Source organism: Mus pahari, chromosome 12 (genome assembly GCF_900095145.1).
Source record: "Mus pahari chromosome 12, PAHARI_EIJ_v1.1, whole genome shotgun sequence".
In the NCBI taxonomy this organism is placed as follows: Eukaryota; Metazoa; Chordata; class Mammalia; order Rodentia; family Muridae; genus Mus; species Mus pahari.
In genome coordinates, this window is record NC_034601.1 from 15,912,895 (window position 1) to 15,935,910 (window position 23,016).

Here is a 23,016-nt window from a genome sequence, read left to right on the forward strand (position 1 = left end):
AGGAGGAGGAGGAGGAGGAGGAGGAGGATCCCAGAATGCAGGCAGGTAGTATGCACCAGAGTTTCAGCTCTGCCACATCTGCTAATCGTGTGTCCCGATATTCCAAACCAACCCTGTATCTGTTTCCCTCACTGGGCTCTGAGCTCCGGAGGAAGGTCCTCACTGAATCGAGTATCACATTACCACATGGAAGAGTAAATTTCATTGAGTATGCAAAGCCAGTATCTGAAAGAGCTGATTAGGAGCTGATATGGTGGGACCGCCTCAGTCATCAGTAATTGTCATCAAGTAAGCTTGCTGATGCTAAGAGTGAAATAAAACCCGACATGACAGTTTCCAGTGACCACCACCACCTGCTCTGCTTATGGATGCTAAAAGCAGGAATCTCTCTGCTGTCTCCTGAGTCTGCCTCTGGATCTGCCCAAGGTGCCCCAGTCAGCGGTCAGCAGTGCCTCCTTCTAGCTCTGCAGATGAGCATTTCTAATCAGCCCTGGCTCCATCACTCTCCCACCTCCCTCCTGCATTGGAGAAACAGCCCCTTAGTCCTCTCCTTCTTTCCTTCCTTGTCTCTTCACACACTCTTCTGAGCCTAGCAGGCCATTACGTATTCACAGGCACTTCTGCAAAGCTGACTTCACCCTTTTTCCTCTCGGGCCACTGGCCATCATCTCCCACACTCATCCTGGTCCAGATGGAGAGCCCCTACTCCTTGCTTCTGCTCTTTAGCTATGACCCTCTCCTCTAGAAGTCTCATGACTTGCTCTCTCAGACACTACCCTCTCTCTCCCCTTTCGCCTCCCCTCTCTCACTGGTACTTACTAGGTTTATCTGCCAGGCCCATTCCCACCACCTTTTTAGTTAGGGTATCACTATGTATCCAGGTTGGCTTCAAATTCATAGTGATCTACCTCAGCATGCCCTAAACTACCGGCATGTACTACCAAGCCTGACTAAAACATCCTTTGAATGGGGTCTTCTCCTTAGAAAAAGTGTTAAAAATGCAAGTGCAACAGCCGCTGTCCCAGCTCCATTACCATCCTTTGCATCGTCCTTATCACAACCTCACACAATACGCGTCACCTGCTTGTTCTTTGTGTCTGTCCACTAGGGACGTAAACTCCAGAAAGGGAGTTTGGCTGTGTAGGTTCTGCTGTTTGTTCTCAGTCCTTCAACAGGACTTGGTGCAAAGCTGGTACTTTAAAAAAACAAAAAGGCTACTGAATGAATGTGTGAATGGGGTTACTTCCCAGTCATAGTTTGAATCTTAAATCTTCGACCTAAAATCTGTGTTCTAAGCAACTCTCTGAGAGTCCATGTCTATACTAGCTGAACTATGATACTCTATACCCAAATCGCCCTTCACTTATATTTTTAAAAATTATTACAATACAGTTAAGATCAACCCTGAGGAGGCTGGAGAGACTGCTTCGTGGCTTAAGAGCACTTGCTGCTTTTCCAGAGGACCCTACACCAATCAGGCAGCTCAGAACCACTTGTAACTCCAGCTCCAGAGAATCTGACACTGTCTTCTGCCCTCCACTGGCTCCTTCACTCAAGTGCATGCACCTACAAACAGATATGTAAAATAAATTTAAAAAAAGAAAAAGAAAAAGAAAAAAAGAAAAGGCAGCATTGAGAATACCTTTTATATGCCAAGTTCTCTATGATGCACAACGTGATGTTGACAAGGAGCCCACACAGTTACAGCAGTGGATTTAATTAGAACAGCCATCACAGCCAGAAGTCAAGAGAGCAGGGTCTTGGAAGGTCCACCTGAGTGCTTCACCTCCTCATCAGTAAAGCAAGCAGCTCATAAGTTAGTAGTTCTGCCGCTCGCTTTGGAATCAGAGCCCAATCTGCTCTTGATTCAAAACTGCTTACAGTCAGAATACTCTGCTTAAAGGGAGGGTCCTGCCAGGGTCAAGTCGGGTGACGCTGGAGTCAGTGCTGAAGTAGGCAGAGAGGGTACAGGTAGGTAGCTTACCTCTTCAATTTCTAAGTCAATGTTGTACAGTGTCCTCTGCAGGCGCAGGCTCCCTGTGTGGATCTGCTTGCCTTCTTCCTCTTCCGGACTGGGCCGCTCGTCACTGTCCAGGAGGAGGTGTCCTTTCTGTTCTGCCAGCACCGCCTGGTGCTCAGTGTGTTGCAGCTGCCTCGACTTCTCTTTCTTGCCCCTGGTAGCCCTCTTGTCTTTTTTCCTTTTGGGGGTCAGCTTGGGCGAGTTCTGTATACTGGAGTGGGAGGAGTCCCATGCCAAGGTGGCATTTTTCATCTCTATCTTGATGTGAGGACTGGCCGGTTTGTTCTTTATCATGTGAACCTCTTCCATTAGAAACAAACTCTGATAGGAGTTGTGAGAGAGGTGCAAAGATGAGACACTGGATCAAGACCAGGGAGACAAGCTTATGGCGTACACTCACGTAGCAAAACACATCAGGCTATACAGTGGAAGAAAGCTGAAGAGCAAAAGGTAGCTCATTAGTGTAGCCTCACCTCAGGACTGGCAAGGGGTCTCAGGGCCTCGTCCACTGACCAAACCCTCTATGCTAGCTTACACACTAAGGTACCCTGCTTTTCTGCCAGTCTAATGTGGACAAAAGGACACTTAATAACTAATAGGGATATGGTGCCCCACGTACAGTACTTCATAGGTTCCCGAGTAACAGAAATCCCAGGAAGAATACTGACCCTTTACACAGACATCATGATGCCAGGAACCTCCCAGACCACTTCTGTAGAGCTAATGCCTGCACACTGACCTCACCCATGGCCTGGCACCTCTTGACTGCTGGATTTGGAAAACATCTGAGCTAAGGGCCTGTGTGGACAAGAGGTACCTCCCCAAGAATCGCTCCAGGGAAAAGAATCAGTTTCCTCTCCACTCATTTCCAGAGTCCTACTGAGTTGTTTCAAAGGGCAGCAAAATGTAACATTAAATGGGGAAGAGTCTCCAAAGTTAGATCTAAAATTCTGATTTTTCTAGTTATGCTTGAACCCCTCTTAAGCCAGGAAATTCTTACAGAGCACTATTGCAGGGAGATTTTCAGATTGCTTTTTTAAAAAATAATTTAAAACATTAGAAAATCTTTAGAGAAAAGATGGCTTGCAGAATGAGGACTCTACTCAATTACTAAATACCCCAAATGGCTTAAAGTTCCCAAGTACTAATGAAAACAACAGGTAATCTCTCCTTTCTCCTGGATTCCAGCGTGCTTTTAAGGAGAGTTAAAAAAGCGTCTTAATGAACTGAACAAGGACAAGAACAGACATGCTAGCATCGATCAGGGTGGGGGAACTCTCGAGGCCCTCACAACCCTACGGCAACTAAGGAATGCTAAGAGCAAGAGAAATTGTCTTCCCCAGGAAAGAGCCCTCCTCTCCTCCACTGGTTATCTAATGATCAGCTCTGAAAACATACACATAAGTAACATTATACAGACTGAGCAGGTTGTATGTATGTACTTAGGAACATATATATGCATGCACATACATACAGATATACATATGTGTATAGAACAACAATGAGTGAGAAAAAGAGGCTGTATGTTTGAAAGAGAGCAAGGAAGAGTATGTGTGAGAATTTAGAGAAAGGGAAGAGATGGAGGGAACTATGTAATTATAATCTCAAAAATAAAAGAAAAATTAAAATAAATCCTAAAAGATAAAAAGAAAGGATCTCATGTAGCCTTGGGCACCCAAGAATGACTGTGAGCCCTGGCCCTCCTGTCGCCACCTGCAAGAGCTGGGATCACAGTTGTTATTCCTGTAAACCCCGTGTGTCGTAAGGCTTAGGTAAAGCTCCTGTCTACGAGCAGCTGTGGGATTTGTATATCCAGAGCCTCTGAGAGGCTGGGCTGGAATATCGTCAGCTATTCTGATCATCTCCTTCCCTAAAGATCTGTTAAAAGGATGGATCCTCCCCTAAAGATCTGTTAAAAGGATGGAGACTGTGTAGGCCCCTATAAACTATTCAGAGAAATAGTGGTGCCTATTGGAGAACACAGCCTCTCTGCTCTTTCTGCTTCCCACAGCCCTGACAGGCTCTTACTTTCTGCTTCCCACAGCCCTGACAGGCTTTGACAGACAAGGACCTCACAACACCTGAATGTGGATTGACTGAGATGTGCGCCTGCCAGGACGCACAAACCTCACCTTCCTCTAGGATGCTGCCCCCTGACAGTGCTTCCTAACCCCACGGTGAGGTGTACAGCAGTAACCTCAGCCCTAGGAGGCCAAGGCAGGACAACTGTGTGTTAGCAGCCAGTCTGTGTGTGAGCCGGTCTGCCTCAAAAACAAACACCTCTAACAGACCAAAGAGGAAAAGCAGCTTGCTTTCACACAGAGAGCTGCCGGATATAACACAACACAGTTACGCTAGGATTCCAATTAAAAAAACTTTAAATCATTTTTCCAGTATAAATATGCCTGTACTACCAGCTAACACTGTACTCACTTAAAAGGAGACAATTCAAAAACAAGGTCACAAAACTACTTTTTTCTCCCTTAGTTCTTTATCTAAAACTCAACAAAATCCATCCACTACCAAGGATGCAGAAACAAACGAGGAGCGCTTTGGTCAGAACTTTCACTTTCTTCCATGACTGGGTTCGGTGGCTCCAGAGAGACAAAGCTCTGCCTGTCATTACATCCGTCTCCTGTGCTCTGGTCCTTTAGCAGCCAGGAGGAGGAAAGCACGAGAAAGGGGGACGTTCTGGAAGAATCGGTCTCTTGGCCCAATGCAGGTCACCTGACTAACTGTAAAAGGCAACAGCTGAGGTGAATCCCAGCAACTCCTCTCTCCTTTACAGGGCAGCCCACGGTGGCTCCTGAGCCTCTAAGGTAGTGAGAGTCATCCTTCCAGCCCTGGGGCTTCAACTCTTCATGCCACCAGAACTGTTGCCTCGTTCACCTCGCTGGCCAAGCAAGGCCACGAGGAGCGAGGTCTTGTTGATGAACTCCAGCACACACAGTGCCTCTCCCTTTTTTGGGAATTAAGCATTAACCACTTCCAAGTTAAGTATCTACTCCCCTCCACCGGCCCCCGTCACTCCCTCTTGTGTCACACGGTTGTGTTATTCTGAAGGTACAAAGAACACAAAAAGGTCTGATCAACTAACCACGCAAGGAAAGGGGCCCATACTTACTTAACTGTACTTCTCAACATGATCTAGTTTTATGACTATTTCCATGTCACTGCATTCCCTGCCTCATGTAGTGGCAATCACTGGGTAGGAAAAAGAAATATCAAAAGGACTCAGCATAACAACCAATCAAAGTGGCAGCAGGCATGAGAGGGGGTGGGGAGAACCCGGCAGACACCTGGCCATGCTGATCTAACTTAAGCCCTTTAAAAGCTCAGTAAATAACAATTCACATCCATGCTGGGCCTGGCAGAAGTACTCACTATGGAAAGGGAGCACAACCCAGAACCAATCAGGAGAGATAAAAATGCACATTCATTTTAAAAGGCATTACTCTCATCCCTTAATTCAGTTCTCTCTTCCCTCTCCTAAAGGCAAACCAAAGTCAAGTGCAGCTGGCCTATGTGGACTCTCGGAATACAGGCAGCAAGCAAGCTGTCCCAAGGATAGCTCCTGATATGGGCAAGGAACCACTTACCTTAAATCTGTCAACAGCCACCGATGCTTCAGAGAGGGACTTCACTGAGAATGGTGTTACTTTTAAAGCAAAAGTCATGGAATTGAAGACAGTCACCACTGTGAAGGCCTTAAAATACAAAAGAGAGGTGAGAGCAAGCCTTGAGAGGTCACACAGTAGACAAGGCGGCACCACTCTCCTTTTGGGTGCATGCAGTCACACTAAAGTAATTTGTTTTGTGGGCAAGTACATTTGTGTGTATGGCAGTGCATGTGTGGAGGTCTGAGAACAACTTAAAGGAGCTGGCTCTCTCCTTCCCCGTGTGTGTTCCAATAACTGGATTCAGGTCATTTGGCATGGTAGCAAGTGCCTATGTCTACCTCGTCAGCCTCAGTTACAGTTTAAAGTTTCATTTTTAAATTATGAGTGTGTGTGCTTGTGTTTGACAGTATGTGCACATGAATGTGGTACCCTCAGAGCCCAGTCCAGAAGTGTCAGATCTCCTAGACCTGGAGTTACCCATGGGTTCCAAGCAGCCCACTATGGGTGCTGGAAACTTAACTATACAGTCCTCTGCAAGAGTAATATATACTCTTAACCTCTGGGCTTCAGCTCACATTTTTATTTTAAAGGTAGGGTTTTGTTTTAAATGAGACTTTCACCTAAAATTCTTCATAAACATGAAACACAGGTTCATCTGTATTTACAAAATTAAACCCAAACCCAGGCTGACTGAAAATAAACCACATTATTCCTGTATAAGGGATAGTGCCGTATTCTTCTACTTCTCAACTTAGTGATATGAATGAAGGAAACTCCTAATTCTTGGTAGCAGTCCCAAGTGAGGTAACGAGAAGGGCACACGAGCTCTGCAGAGAACGTTTCTGACTGTCCTCACCTGTGCCGCAGTCAGATGGAAGCCCAGAGTCATGTGAACGGAGAACGTCACCACACTGGCGATCACTACGACAATAGGAGCCACTCCAACAGTGATGCTCTGGAAGTAACCGGCTTTCTCCAATATCCGACGTTCCTCCTCTCGGATTTCTATTAAAAAGCAACCCATCCTCAAAGCTAGTCAAAACACACTCTGGGATAGTGTTACTCCACCACCAGGAAAGAACCAGGTTTCAGCTGCAAATATATTTTTTGTATTTTGGGGTTTTGTTCGTTTGTTTAAGACAGGTTCTTGCTATGTAGCCTAGGCTTATCCTGAAACATAGACTTTCCTTCTTCAGCCTCCCAAGAGCCATGGTGTTAGGATACAGGCAGGTTTTTAAATGATCCTTCAGTACCAATGATGAAAACAAAACCCGTTTAGTGGACTATCAACTCTGGCTTTGTCATTTCTGTAGGCTGGACCTAGGCCTCACTCACATGTGCTGGGTAAGCACTGCCCAGCTCCCACCCTAGGACTATCGATTCCATCAAGACAACTGAGGTGTGAATGGACCGAGTCACAAGAAGAAATCTGAAAGAAAGCAACTACAACACTAGTACTCTGGTTCCCTGCCATCTGGCATGTATAAGTCTATTGGGTTTCAATAGAAAGAACACTTTATTTGCGTCTACACCTGGCAGCTTTCTTTGTGTATTTGGTTAGTGCTTGTTATTTACTCTGGGGATGTTCAACCACCTTATAAGAACAGAGTCCAGATGAGCTCTGGAAAGTTTAATCAGAGAAAACAAACCAACTGTCCTGATACTAACAAACTACTTTTTATTCTATTTAAAATTGTACTAATGTTTACAACATTTATAGTAGTTACTATGTCATTAAGTCCATTACCAGCCCATATGTACTTTTTACTGAATTTAAGGTTATCCTTTTTTTTTTAAGCTTCTCTTCTTAAATGCCACTATTTTTAAGGCCCAGCCTTCCTATTCTTGTTCAGAAGTATTTAAATGCCAGTGTCACCTTAGTTACCCTGACAGGCTTGTGCTGCGAGTATACTTCACATGCTTATGCCTGTGCTGAACTGAAAATGTGAATGGAGCCAGCACTGAGAACACTGTAATTAATCGTTTTAAAAGATGACAGAAGGAGCCCCTACAAGTAACAGGGGTAGGTGCCTAGTCCAGGCATCTTGAAGTCCAGGTCATCCCTCAGGGTCACACGACCACCTCTGGCACCTATACAACCCAGAATAGACGGGTTCTTGGCAATCGTCTGAGCACCTTCTGCAACTCCTTCTTAGCTGGGCCAAAACCCAAGCACTGGGTAAGAGGAGGATTTGCCTATATTCTGATAGCTGTATTTGTCCATACTATTCTAGCTAGCAATAATATCTGGGGCAAAATCAGTTTCCCAAGCTCAAATCCCTGAGATCTCTTTTAAATATAAAAGATTCTACATGAAGATATTAGACATCAGAAGTCTAGTTTCTAATGTGCTTAGGAAGCAAAGTACATGACTGAACATACCCAAAGAATCCAAAATCCCTTCACCACGTACACAAGGAAAAATCTTTAAACTCACTTTGAACACACTGAGAAAACGCTTTGACCCAGGCATACATTTTAATGAATTTAATGTAGGTAAGAACTTCATTCATCTTCTGGACACGGTCATCTGTGGCAGCTACACATTTTCTCCTGAAATATGCAGTTAGCCGTGACACGAACATCTGGAAGGGAAAGCAGCACCCTATCAGACTGAAGCACCTCTGGATCCGCCTCACAAGAGTCTCAGCCAAACGGGCACATAGCCCTGTTCCTGGGACAAACATGGTTTCACAGGGTTGTGCTGTTGTTTAACTAAAGGGGTCTTGTAGGGTGATGAAGACAATTACTGGTCAGATCTCACAGACACTGGTCCCACCATGTCAGCACCAGTAGCTCCTGTTTTGTTTCAGGGTGGGTTCACCTAGAGCCTTCTGCTCCACCCAGACTCACTCTGCCTCCAGATGGCTCCAGTCTTTTATGCAAATGACTCCTTACTTCCTTGCAAGTCAAAATTCTGTACAAAATCTGAGCACTATCTAGCATCAGACTTTACCAACTACCTTCTTTGAGAAGACGTCTAGCCTCTTTCTTTAACTTGGTACAAGTACTTTGTCTATCCCACATGAAGACGCTACCATGGTACACCCAAGGGGCTCACTCACCATCGCTGGATAAAAGAGGATAAAAACCGCCGATCCCAGGAAGCCCGTTGGTCCTAGAATGATTACATTATAAATCATGCCCAAGATGGCCACAACAGGTCCGCCAGCCAGCAAGCTGCCCACAGCGGCTGCCTCAAACATCCTTTGCCCATCGTTGGAGCAGATATTGATGAGCTGTAAGATATGACAAATAGTGAGGGAGTGTGTAGGACAGGGGCCACTGTATTCAGGAGAAAGGTCAAGAACAGAGCAGGGACCACGGAAAGGAGGGACTCCGGCTGAGAGTCTGCTCTGGGTTGCTCTGAGTACAAAGCACGGGCTCTCAACTCACCTCTCCCAGGGACTTCTCTTTAATGTTCTTTAACTTCAGGATCTTCTTGAATGCCATAGTCAGGATAGCCCCCCGCAACCGGACACCAGTTCGATAGTTCAATGCCCAAGTCAGGGCGAGTGACCAGGAGCGTACAACTTCTGTCAGGAGTAGGCCTAACACTAACAGCAAGCTGTACTGCAGGTTAGACTCTGTTGCCTGGGTATACTCCAAGAGGTGCTTCACCACGAAGGCCTACAGGGAGAAACACACACCACAGTCAACATCGCCCACGGTAACCCCACACAATGCGGCAGTGTTATGTTAGGTTAGAAAGAGCAGGCTCCACGGTACAGTGATCAGTGTGTAAGCAGAGAGAAACTGGGCTGTTGGACCAAATATTCCCGGCAATCTGCCCCCAGGTGAAGGACAGAGGGATCACTTGCTTTTCTCCTGAAGGGCACCATCGCGACCACTACTCTTTCTAATGTAACATAAACCTGTCCATGAGCTGCAATGCATTCTAAACACATGGTCATCCAAAGGTATATATTGACCTTATTCCAGCATCTTCACACATGGCTACATCTCTTTACATGAAACCGAGACCTTTCTCTGTACCCTTTCACACGTGCTTATTTGATAAAAAGGAACAGTGTACCTACAGTTGTACGGAAGAGTGGGAAGTGCAAAACATCCCTGCAAACAAACAGGGGCAGTTTAATAGGACAGAAGAGAGCAAACAGTACAAGTTACCAAACTCCAGAGACCCTCCCTCTGGCCCTCCCCACGCCCACTCCCTCGCAAAAACAAAAACATGTTACCTCAGGTAGCATATGTCTAACACCACCTGCAGGGAGGGAGGACAGCCAGCCCCCAGAAACCACGAGTGTCACCTCCAGCTCTGAGGTCCTGCAACGCCGGAGCACACACTCACACAGGCACATTCAGCAACAGCAGTAAATACCAGGAAGTGGGAAGCAGTGTACTTTTATTGAAAATGAAATATATATTTAAAGATAACCATGTTCAAAGAGCATCTCACAAACACTGTACATTAGCAGTGGGAATTATCAGGAACATTTGGTGGGAACATACAGAGCTGTATGGGGATAGCCATCACACAGATGGGCTGGCCTCCCACTTGCAACTATACACAGTAGAGGAAATGCATGGCAGAGCGATAGCTGCTTCCAGAGTCTGCAGTACAATACATCAGGATGGCAGCTTTCACCGAGGAGGGAATCCCAAAGCTGCAATGAAGTAGAGTCTCTAGCAATAAAGACCTTGCTGCTGAAGAAAGAAGATTAAGGAGAAGAAGAAGAAAAAAAAAAAAGAAAGAAAAAAGAAACAACTAAAACCCCCCTATAGAGGTACCCTGCTTAAAACTGCACGTGCTGTTGGCATGGTAGGCTGCGAGGAAACACTGCTCCCGACAGACTGCGATATTCTAGGCCTGCTGGGCAGGGTGCTGCCATCCCTCGGAGTCTTTTCGAGTCCTGGTAGCTAAAATTGAGGTTGGCAAAAATCAAACCAAACTATAACAAAAGAAAGCCAAACCAGTGCCCACCTTAAAGGAAAAAAAGAAATTAAACTCATGCACCCATCTACCCTGGTTCCTTCAGTAAGGAATTCTGTCTGCAGCTGTAAGATACTCAATGGCCTACAACAGAGGCAGAGGCAACCACCAGCCTGTGGTGCCTAAACCAGGTTTCTAATTAGTCTCAGTTTTTATGAAAATCATTTAACAGCAAACTGTTTACTTGGTCCTAGGAGGTCTCTTGGGTCATGCCAAGCCCCAGTAAATCACCTGATCAAATAGGGGATTTCAGATTCCGAGAACTACTGTAATCCACCCTGACCCTCCTGCAGAAGCTCTAGAACCCTTGTTTGGTCCTCACTGCATAGATTAACTAGCAAGAAGATTGGTTTCTTTCCATATGCATCCAAAATGTGGAACTGGGTCACGAGGCCAGAGCCTCTCCTCCCATAGTGATGCAGCTCAGTAGGAAGGCCTGCAGGGAAGCACTTCCCACACAGGGCAGCAGTGTGGCGCAGTCTCCCAGGGTAGCCGGTGTTGTTTGGGCTCCTTCCTCTCCTATACCTTAGGGTGCCCCCCTGATAGCACTGGATAAGCAATCAGTCCCTCCCAGAGAGGAGAAGGGAAGGTGAAAGACATGGGTATGTTTACATTATGCAAAACTTTCCAAGGGGAAAAGATGACAGAGGTAACACATGTCCCACACAGGGCTTTAAAAAAGCAATGACATTTCAAATGAGCTTGTATGGGGGAAAGAAAAGCAGTTTTACATGAAAAATTCAAACAAATTCAGGTTTTTTTAAAAGTCCTAAGTTTATCATTTTTGTCTAAGCTAACTGGGAGGAAATGGAAGGTTGTCAGCATAGCTGTCTTGCTGGGGAAGGCATTCCCAGTGGATAAACATTACCTTACCTGAGCTCTTGGTGAGAGATTCCGCCCAGCTTGACTCTCTCATTCTGACCGCAGAATACAGCCATCCTGAAAATTCTAAAGAACAGCTTCTGTCACTGGTCCCACTACAGAGACACTCGCCCCAAGTTCAGATCCTGACAGCATGGAGCAAGCTGTGGTTGGAGAGAGGCTGGAGGGTGGGAACTTACCTCTCTCAAGGCTTCCCAATGCCCTTTCCCCACAAGGCCTGGCACAGAGTTAGCACTCACTAAGAGATGGCACTGCAGAAGGCAGCCTTCTCTGGCAAGGCTAGGGTGGGTGCTAACTCTTCAGACACAAGTCCCAGGTCAGGCCTGGACTTCTAAAACTTAAGTCTAAGAAGGGCCCCAAAGCATCTCTATAAATGTAGTGATTGGGTCTGCATTTTGAGTATGGCCAGTACCATTATAAATGCTGGCACTGTGCTAGAACTTTCCTGGACCTGAGGCACCTGGCATAAAGCAGGAGTGCCGGTTGCCAGACAATTCTGGGGTCAGAATCAACTGACCAAATTTTTAAAAATAATGCGCATAAATACAACCTAACTATGTTTCATTTTTTTCTGTGTATGACCACCAAGGCTCAACAAGACCTAATGGGATGTCCCATGTATGGAGTGTACAATTTAGGTTAAGATTTTGGTAAGAACAGAATAAGCCAATCTGAAAATCATGCCCAATTTAGAAAGTGTGCAAAATCTAACATTGGATTCCGCAGAAGGACTCACAGGTTTGCTCACTGCTAATGTTAATTTCATTTCCTTTTTCAAGACCAGTCTGATTCTCCAAGTTCCAGTCAAAAAAAGAATTTATTGGGATTAGGTTCCAAAAAGATGTCTACATTGTTTATACTTGCACATCTGTTTCACAAAAAAGAGACAACAGACAAGCCCTCAGCTCTCTCAGGCCTAGTGACTCTCCAGGGCTCTTCCCAAAAAAACGGCAGCAGAGGGAGATGTGCCACAAGTTCCTGTTACGGAAAGGCACGCGACTCTCCATGGGCATCTAGAAGCAGTCTCTAGAAGTTAGCATCCTGGTTGCTGCATCAGAACTGAAAGATTAAGAACTTAACAGATGCTCAAAGGAATGACCTTCAAGACATCAAAGTGAGCATGCATTTTGCAATTACTTTTTGTGGAGTAAAAACTTAATCCCTGTAATCCAAGACTCTTCTTTCTTTCTTTTCTTTCTTTCTTTCTTTCTTTCTTTCTTTCTTTCTTTCTTTCTTTCTTTCTTTTCTTTCTTTCTTTCTTTCTTTCTTTCTTTCTTTCTTTCTTTCTTTCCTTTCTTTCTTTCTTTCTTTCTTTCTTTCTTTCTTTCTTTCTTTCTTTCTTTTTTTAAGAAAAGGGGAAATAAAGAATTAAGAAAGCCCATTATGGTATTATTGAGAAATTCTGTACCACCCAGATGAAGGAACTGTGCAAAGAGTCATAGCAGCCACCAGCTCTGTAGTGATACAATGACAGAAGCTCTTCTTGGGGGAATGCTGGCTCTATGGAACATGTGCAATTCTGGCTAATAACATTTCAGTTACATGGTCTCTTTTATTTAAAACTTACATAAAAGTGTTAGTTGGTCAATTAAGAAACCTAATACCAAAACTTTTTTTTTTTAAGATCATACATTAAAAAGAAGAAAAACAAAATAAAAAAACAAAAAACCTCCAAAGTGTAAATTAGTTTCACCTAGGCACCATGCATCTTAGACACATACTTACCCACCATGAACCTCCAGCTTACCCACACACGGAAAACGCACAGTTAAACAGTACTACTGCTCCGATGCCTCAAGGCAAATATGTAGAGAATAAATTCAATCACAATCTCAAGTGTCAGGCAGCACAGAGAAATGCAAGAAAGGATGCCCCGAAAACTCCTCCTGCCCAAAGCTCCCTTAGCTACTACACTGAATCCACACAGGCTCAGTAGAAACCACAGCGGCCGCCCCAAATCTGCCACAGTTAACACTATATGTAAAACTTGAAACAGACTCTCAAAAACCCTGGTAGACTTCTAGCTTCTTGAGGGATCATTGGTTACAGAGTCAGTAAACATAGCAACCATGCCTTCAGGCATCTGGTACATCACCTACATAGGCTTGTTAGCCCATGCCACACAACGCTCAGCTTACTCGCTCACAGTACTGCCAAGACACGGCTGTTCATGGCAGCACTTAATCAACAAGCAGGAGCTGTGTGGAACCAGGATCAATTCAGATTTGTGCAACCCCAGGAAAACAAGCCAGCAGTTTCTTCTTCTGCAGCTCTTTGTTCTTAACAGTCTAGTTGACAAGCCACAATTTACTCCCAAATCCATTGACCCTATTCAATAGCCCTAGAAGTATATTTAAGCCTGCTAACTAGCTCAAAAATAATCATTACCTCTGCAACCGAAAAACAAGGTTAGAGCTGGCTGTGGCCGGGTCTGGAGATGTTCAGAAAGGATAGTCAGAACTTACTGGTCCACTGAAGCCAGCCAACTGCGTGATCATCAGGCACACGATGGACAGGATGAGCCTGGTGCGGCAAAAGATCCACACAACCCTTCGCAGGGAGGCAGCGTCTGGCCCAACTTCATTCAGCTCTTCTTGCCACAGTCTCTCTAGTCTTAACAAGGGTACATGTCCTGTGTTACACATCTCCCCAGGGAAAGGACACACCCTAGCCCCCTTCTTGCCATCGAAGGTTCTATTGTTGCATACACAAATCTCTCCTTTTAAATTATGCACATAGCCTACATCTTGTACAGAAAAACTCCCTTCCTGGCCTACGTGTATTGACTCCCAGAAGGGAGTGTCTGAAATACAAAACACAAGAGCAGGAGCCTTTACTTCCACTCCTCAAAGGTGTCTCCCTGAATCCAGTTTGTGGATAAAAACTTCCTTTTGCAAGAGCACCAACCCTTTCTGAAGGATCCTGTGATAAAATGCAAAGCTACAAACTAGACTTTAATGAGACAATCAGCTACCACCAAAAATGTACTCTGTCACAAGGCAGCAACAATATCTCCCTGGAGGCTCAGAAAGTTCTAGAAGTGGGGCAGAGAGAGAGAGAGAGAGAGAGAGAGAAAGAGAGATTGAGAGAGAGAGAGAGAGAGAGAGAGAGAGAGAGAGCAAGCCCTTGGTTAAAGCACAATTAGAGGGAAACAGAGATAAGGCAAAGGGAAGAGAGCCCACAGGTTGCCCACCCTCAGCTGAAGTTCTTAATGGGTGTGGAGCTTTAGATTCCACACTGCTGGCCCACCCACTAGCTCAGGCCTATCACCCAGTATATGTAGGGTGGACCAGAGACGCCTACCTTCTGCAGTTCACATCAGAAGACTCATACTTGGACAAAGGCCACACATCCTCCATTAACAGCTCCCCCTTCTTGTGAACCACTTGGGCCAGAGGAGAGAGCCATGAAAAGGTCATGTAGGAGAAAAGCCCAGCATTGTCCACTGGGTGCCGGTGCCTGGAGGAGAAGTCCAACCACGAGGTGTCAACACACACAGAGCAACTGAGCATAAGTGAAAAACACCCTTAGTAAACAATCAGTTCTTGACAAGTGTTGGTCCCCGCCCCTCCCCAGCTGTTTAGCCTGAGATTTCAAAACTGCTTTTAGTGCTTTGCATATGAAACATCAGCCAACAGAGCCTTACTTGGTAGTGGTCCGGAAGGGCTTCAGGGCACTTAAACCATGGTGGTATTTTCCCTTAGAATGTTCCTCGTCCAGAATTTGGAGATGTGAATGCACAGAGATATCCAGGGAAAGCCCCTCAACTCGGGCTGCTGTTTCGAGGGCATCTTGGCACTCCAACTGTGATGGGGAGAACAGTTAAGGAAGATTAATATAGAGAGAAGAGAGGCAAATCCAGCTGACTACAACTCAAAATACACCCATAGCAAACCACTCCATCAGCACTGGAAACCCAAGGACACAGGGCTAGACACTAAACCTGCATGTTAAGAACCCATTAAAGAACATTCAACCGAACACACACATCTGAAGTTTTTTTAGGTTTGTAGAATGGAGTGGAAAGTATAGTTCTCACATCTGTGCCATCACCTCCACCTCCTTCTCCTATGTTAGATCTCCCATAAGATGGTACAAGTGTTACATTGACAGGCCATGATGACACAGTAACTGGAATCCACGTTACACTAGGTTCATTCTTTGTGTTATACATTCAAAACATAGATTTTTTTTATTAACTCAAATCTTTTATCATGGGCTAGGGATGTAGTCCAATGGTAGAGTATTTCCCTAGAATGCATGAGACCCTAGGTTTGATCCCTAGCAGTGTAAGACACCAACTCAATTTATTTCTTAGACACCTAAAAAGAGTTCTTTGTTCTTTTGCCTTCAGCCTGAGTTACTAATTACCTCTGGAACTGGCTCATCTTAAACTCAGACTGGTGCAGGAAGCCTTATGTCCTTCTACCTGACAGCTAGAAAAGTGATAACTGGTATTAAAAGCCAGGAATGTTTACCAAAAGATAGCTTATGACCCCTATGCCATAAATGAGCCAGCCATACAGCTTCTCCGGAGAAAAGCTGTAAACTCAACTTTCTTTGTGAACTTCTCCCCACCCCTTCCTTCCTTATGGTCTTTCCTTTAAAAGCCCTCAGTTGAAACAGTTGATTTTTCCTGATTAAACTTCATGCATATTGCATCAAGAATGGTTTCTCTCGAGTTATTGGGGCGGCGGCGTCTCATCCTGGGACTGGTTCGAGGATATCCCCTGAAACGGGGGTCTTTCAGCAGGAGGGAGGCAAGAGCACAGAAAGCCCTGATTAATTTCCTGGAGCCACACACAAAGATAAATGATTTTAAAAATCAAATATTTGATCTTCTTTTTCCTGAGAGTCATATACTAAAAGTCAATCCTTTCACCAATAACTGAAAATTGTATTGCTTTGTATTATAAAATTTCAAAGTCAGTCCCAACTAACCATGAGAGCCAGGATATCCTGTCTCCCTTTCTCATCAGCAACAGGAGAGTACAGCATGGGTGTTCAGCAGGTTGCCCACCCAAGGAACCCCAACATTCCCAGTCCAAAATATATAGTCCCTGTGATGGGTCATCTTGAGTAGAAATGTGTTTACTTCAGCTTACAGCTTATCTTAGTTACTGTTCTACTGCTGAGAAGAGACATCATGACCAAGGCAACTTATAAAAAAGCATTTAATCGGGAGTTTGCTGAGAGTTCCAGAGGGTGAGTCCATAGCATCATGGCAGGAAGACATGGCATTGGGGAATATCTGAGAGCTCACATCCTGATCCACAAATAGGAAACAGAGACCGTGGGGAGCTGGGCCTGGGACAGTCTTTTGAAACCTCAAAGTCCACTCCTAGTTAGGGCACCTTTGTTAGGGTTTCTATTGTTGAGAAGACATATTATTACCATGGCTACTCCTATAAAGGAAGACAACTTAATTGGTACCGCCTTACTGTTTTAGATGTTTAGTCCATTATTGTCAGGGCAGGAAGCATGGTAGTGTGCAGGCTGACAGAAAGAGCTTGAGGGTTCTACAACTCAATCTGCAGGAAGCAGGAAGAAAGCCCCTCTGCCTGGCTTGACCATTTGAAACCTCAAAGCTCACACACAGTAAGACACCATCTCCAGCAACACCACACTTAACTCCAACAAAGCCACACCACCTCATAATAATGTCACTCCCTATGTGCCTACTGGAGCCACTTGCATTCAAACAATCACACATCTCTAGTAATAAGAGCATACTTTCTAATCCTTACTAAAGACTCCACCAACTGGGAGTCAAACATTCAAATATATGAGCTATGGGGCCAACCTCACTCAAACTACCACAAAGCTTGTAGTCTGTCATCCAGGGAAATCAGGACAGGAACTAAAAGCAGGAACCTGGAGGCAAAAACTGATACAGAGGCCATAGAGGAGTGTTACTTATTGGCTTGCCCTGTAATCTGTAAACTTGCTTACGACTTGCTCAGCCTACTTTCTTATAGCAACCAGGACCACCAGTCGGGACATGATACTGCCCACAGTGAACTGGGCCTTTCTACATCTATCATTAATCAGGAAAATGTCCCACAGGCTCACCCATAATACAAGCTGTTGAAGGGCATTTTCTCAGTTGAGCCTCCTGTGACCCAATGACTCTAGCTTGTTGAAAATAAAACTAGCAGTGCAATATGCCATCCACTAGTACACTTCCACTTCAGCACTAAGAAAAAACTAGATCGGTCACCTCTTTTACCTCAGTCTCGTAACAGTAAGTTCCTGAGCACTTCTGATATTTAAGGCTATTCTGGACAATGGGAAGAGAACATGAGAGTGCTGATGTGTACAACCCATTCATTTCATTTGCTTCATCAATAATAATAATAATAAATCACATCTTGGCCTTTTGGCTAAGATTAACTGTAAAATGCCTACTGACAGGTTTTTAAAAACAAACAAACAAACAAACAAAAAAAACACGTTACTAGAAAACCAAACAATTTAATAAATAAATAAATAAACCTGATGGCATGGGTTTTGTTTCTGTGATCACATTTAATGATGTGTCCCATATCTTCCAGTGTTATGTTATTTTTCTGTACAGGCAGATACCAAACTCAAAAGAACTTTGAGTGAGAGTTGGCAAGCAAGGCCATTGCTGAGGGTCGTTTAATGCCACAGTGGCATCAGCCGCATGACAAGAAGGCTAAGGTTTTAGAACGTGGCCTCCCTAAAACCTTGCTCTGACAAAGGCAAGCCATCATAATTGCCTTATCCTGTGTAATAGTAGTATGTAATATCCTATGGAATAAGAAAACAGGGAGTTCTAAAGTTAAGTTGCACAATACACTTTTTTATCTAAAAACTTAAAATTTGCTGCTGTTGCTCCATATCTGATTCTCTTTCACAGACAGTTTCCAGAGGGTCAGCCCTGGTGTGTTACTATGCTCTGCCCATGTCACAGAAGGAAAATGGGATGGAAGGACACAGGGTCCCACTGCACACAGGCAGCAGGGAGCTTCGGAGACAGACCTCGTCCAAACACGGAGCAACAGAGCCTTAGATTCTGGCAAGAGCTTTTTAAAAAAAGAAAGGAAAGAAGGAAAGAAGGAAGAGAAAGACAGACAGAGAACAAAACGCTCAGAGAAAAGAGTTCCTTTACTATAATAAAACCATTTTCTCTTACGGACTTGAAGGGTCCGACTACCATGCAGAGATTTTAAACATGGGTTTTAGAAGGCAGGTGTGGACTGAATGCTGACCTTGCCACCAGCCTTCAGCCTGTTACTGCCACACTGTGAGCTTCAGTGCTCACATTTACCTGTGTGTGAACCTATTACACCATGCTGAAAGCAAATAAGATTACATAAGTGCTTAGCAAACATTTAATACACAGGGTCTATATATTACCTTTCGATCAAGGGCAACACCTCGACTATTTCCTCCCTCCTTAGGTTATCTGGCCCTCAGTAATCCACTAAGTATCCCTCCGAATCCACACCACTGCATGTGTGACACAGGGTCCTGCCACTGAGTGCCTGCAGGGTGTTTGTATACAGAACCTGGCACCTGTTATTGAAAAGTCAAAGGTCGCCTCACCAACAACACAACCAAGCATCTAATGCCATCTAATAAATCACTACAGGGATTTTTACCCATTCCACTTGTACTTGTACTTTATACTTGTCACTTACCACTTTGCTTATGATGGATTAACAGTAGTGCTGGCAAGCTTTTATGTCAACCTGACACAGGATATAGTCATTCTATCAGGGGAACCTCAATTGAGAAAATGCTCCCACCAGACTGTCCTGTGGGTAAACCTTGAAGCATTTTCTTGACTTAGACCACAGCAGGAGGTGCCACCCCCGGGCTGACTGAGCACCAGGCGTGGCCTCTAGGTTCCTGCCTTGAGATCCTGCCCTGGCTTCCTTGGATGACAAACTACAAGTGGTTGTCCCTTTTTCTCCCCAAGTTGATTCTGGTCATGATAAGTTTTTATTTTGTATTTTGTTTGTTGTTTCTTTTGTTTTGCTTTTGTTTTATCACAGCAATAGAAGCCCTAAGAAAACAGTGCAATAGTAATTATTCACTTTGCTCTTTCTTGATTATATAGACTACACTCCATCAGTAGGACAAGACCAAAGAATGAAAACCCTAACAACTGCACAGCTGCTCAGTCTGCCACAGTTAACTTCATTACTAACTATTCAGAACATGTACCTACAACTACTGCAGAAGAAGACTCTATTAGCTGTAAATTCTCTACAGTCTGAGGTTGAATGGATTGAAATGGAAATGAACCAGGATGCAGGGAGAGGCCTGGGCTTCACAGAACAGTAACACATGCGGAATTAAGCCTAACAGGTTACATTAAAATGATTAAGTAAATGGAAGAAAATTAAATAGTAGCTTAAGCTGAATGGGGGATAGCTTCCGCTTACCCCCAAAAGTCAAAAAAAACATATCAAAGGTAAGATGGATGGATGGGTTTACATATGAAAATAAAAACTTATTAAATTAAAATTAACACTGAAGGAGGGGATAAAGTTAAATGGAGACATAGATAGCTAATACATTTATATTGGTAGACTTTTTCTGAAAAAAATGTCTATTCACTGAGCAGGTTCTTAATTAAGGGCCTACTATCTATAAACAGTACTCTAAAGGATAAGGATATAAGAAAGTAGAAACAGACACATTGTCACCAACAAGAAACATAAACTGAAATTCAAGGTACAACTACCTACCTTAATAAAAACAGAGAGTAACCCAATAGCAAAAAGGGGAATCTGAACAAGAACACCCTGTGAGAGTGCCTCTCTAAGCCTCGGCCACTGGAAGAATAACTAACACCTTCTGGATATACATCTCCACAATTCCATTGTCTAAAGGAACATTTCCAAAGAAGGGGAAATCATTCAAACCCAACAGCTTCTAGAACTCGAACGGCAGAATAATGGTTAAATTACAGCACGCTGTCACTGCAGCTCAGTGCTGTCAGACAGACTCAGCACAAACCTCAACCTACACCTGTTCATGCAACCTGAAATTCTCACCATCTTTAGAATAAAGTAACATTTTAATATCTTTTACTTAACACATCATAAAAAGTATCACCTTTTTAATATATAATCACTATAACATTATTGGAATTTTCTTAATGAGGGATTGTTTTCTGTGGTAAAATTTAGTATTTTGTTCTTGGGGCAAGCTCAGTTTCCAAATGTTTCAAAGGTTCAAGAGCCATGTGTGGTTAGTGGCTACTCTAACTGTTCTCGAGGGAGGGTGGTTCGGTTTTGTTTTTCTAGAGGCTATTTGGAGACATGAGTAGCTGTCACCAGTACAGAGTGCTGCTAGCTGTTCTAGGCAGAGGCAGGGAAGTTGGTGGATATTCTATACTGCACAGGACAACCCCACAACAAAAATTCTTTATGCCACAATGTCAGTAGCACCAAGGTAAGCATAGATTGCTAAACAGCTAAGGCAGTACATAGTACACACTAATCTGAAAGAAGAGATTTATGAGGTCATTTTTTTTAATGTTATAATTCTTTTTTTTTTTAAGATTTATTTATTTATTATATGTAAGTACACTGTAGCTGTCTTCAGACACTCCAGAAGAGGGAGTCAGATCTTGTTACGGATGGTTGTGAGCCACCATGTGGTTGCTGGGATTTGAACTCCGGACCTTTGGAAGAGCAGTTGGGTGCTCTTAGCCGCTGAGCCATCTCACCAGCCCAATGTTATAATTCTTTAAATCTTTTTTCAGAAGTGATTTTTTAAATGGGATCTCAAGTAGCCAAGGCTGACCATGACTATAATATGCAGCCAGGTGTGACCTTAAACTTTTGATCCTCCTGTGTCCACCTTCAGTGCTCAGATTACAGACATGACCACCACACCAGGCTTCTGCAGTGCTGAGAAAGGAACCCAGGGATTCCCCACATACATAAGCAGTCTAGCAAATGAACACATCTTCAAGCTCCCAGGAGTAAAGCTCTTCCTGAGACAAGGCGAGGAGTCCTGAGGTATCAAAGGTCCTCAGTGGCCAGATGCCCAACCACATGCACAGGTACTGCAGGGGGACAGGGAGGTGGCAAGAACTCAACAAGGATCCGGGCGTGGTGGCGCACGCCTTTAAATTAATCCCAACACTCGGGAGGCAGAGGCAGGCAGATTTCTGAGTTCGAGGCCAGCCTGGTCTACAAAGTGAATTCCAGGATAACCAGGGCTACACAGAGAAACCCTGTCTCGAAAAAAAAAAAAAAAAAAAAAAACCCAACAAGAAGATATTGCTACCCGTTGTGCCTGCTCTGCAGCTGTGTGAGTTGCACATACTGAACACCTTACTACTGAAGCGAGGAGGAGGAGGGGATAGAGACACTGTAGAGCTAAAAAGGAACAAAAGTCTGGATTCTGCCTAAACACAGCTAGAAGTCAAAGACCTGCACTCGCGGGCCTAGCTGGAAAGACCAATAGACAGCTGACCCACAGCGCACAGAGCTGCTGGCACACAGACCTCTTCCTTTGTGGGCATTACATTTACCACCTTACATTTGCCATCTTGCATTTGTCATAATTCACACACCTACTGCATGCACAGCCACTGCATGCCTGAGCTGCCCATCTCACTCCAGACTGCCAATCTGCTGTCAGGGCACAATGTGCTTGCCCTGCAATGATCAGGGACCAGGAATCATTCCCCCGGGAGCAATCCAAAGCCTTCCTGACAAGCATGCCACCCTGGGAAAACCGACCCATGTCAGCTCACATTCCCATGCCACCTGTTAGTACAAGTCATAAATAAGAGCAAATACATAAAGCCAAAGGACACAATATGGTGTCAGCATGGTAAAATGGGCATTTTCTACAAGCTGTACTCTGGTATTACCTTACAATGAGGAAGAACTTAAGTTGTTGCATAAGCTTGATCTGAAGCAATTAATTCAAAGTTTGTATTACAATGGGTGGTGGGAGGTCTGAGATTAAATTTGTCAATACCATGATTAAGTTTCAAATGATTAAGCTAAAAATGAATCACAGGATGAGGAAATACTTGGAGCTCAATGCTTGAGGCAGTGGTTCTCAACCTTCCTAATGCTGTAACCCTCTAATATAGCTCCCCCACCATGCCACAGGGGCACGTGTTCTACTACGTTCATAGCAAGTCTTATTTGTGATAGCCAGAAGCTAGAAAAACAAAACAAAATAAAAAAAACAGATGTCTCACGACAGAAGAATGAATACAAAAAATGTGGTTTGTTTATACAATAGAATACTACTCAGTTATTAAGAACAAGGACGTGCTGAGTTTTGCAGGCAAATGAATGGAACTAGAAAATATCATCCTGAGTGAGGTAACTCAGACCCAAAAGGACATGCATGGTATGATATCTACTAATAAGTACATATCAGCCAAAAAATAAAAAAAAAAAAAAAAAAAAAAAAAAAAAAAAAACGATTAAATGTAAAAAAAAAAAAAAAAAAAAGCACAGAGTGCCCAGGATACAGTCCACAGAACTCATACAGGTCAATAAGCTGAAGTGCCCAAGTGAGGACGCCTC

The 23,016-nt window shown here is 44.1% G+C and overlaps 1 protein-coding gene across 5 annotated transcripts in view; it reads right to left on the reverse strand.

The window, feature by feature from the left end:
• The window catches only part of Abcc5 (ATP binding cassette subfamily C member 5), a 153,848-nt gene that overhangs the window by 63,436 nt on the left and 67,396 nt on the right, over positions 1–23,016 (reverse strand). For 3 of the 5 annotated variants that reach the window (XM_021210088.2, XM_029544488.1, XM_029544489.1), the window contains exons 3-11: positions 15,123–15,280; positions 14,780–14,935; positions 13,942–14,089; positions 9,037–9,270; positions 8,706–8,879; positions 8,078–8,225; positions 6,497–6,645; positions 5,620–5,727; positions 1,985–2,341 (exon numbers count right to left, since the gene is read on the reverse strand). In XM_021210088.2, coding sequence (XP_021065747.1) covers positions 1,985–2,341; positions 5,620–5,727; positions 6,497–6,645; positions 8,078–8,225; positions 8,706–8,879; positions 9,037–9,270; positions 13,942–14,089; positions 14,780–14,935; positions 15,123–15,280 — 1,632 coding nt within the window. The other 2 variants (XM_029544492.1, XM_029544491.1) reach the window with 2 other exon arrangements.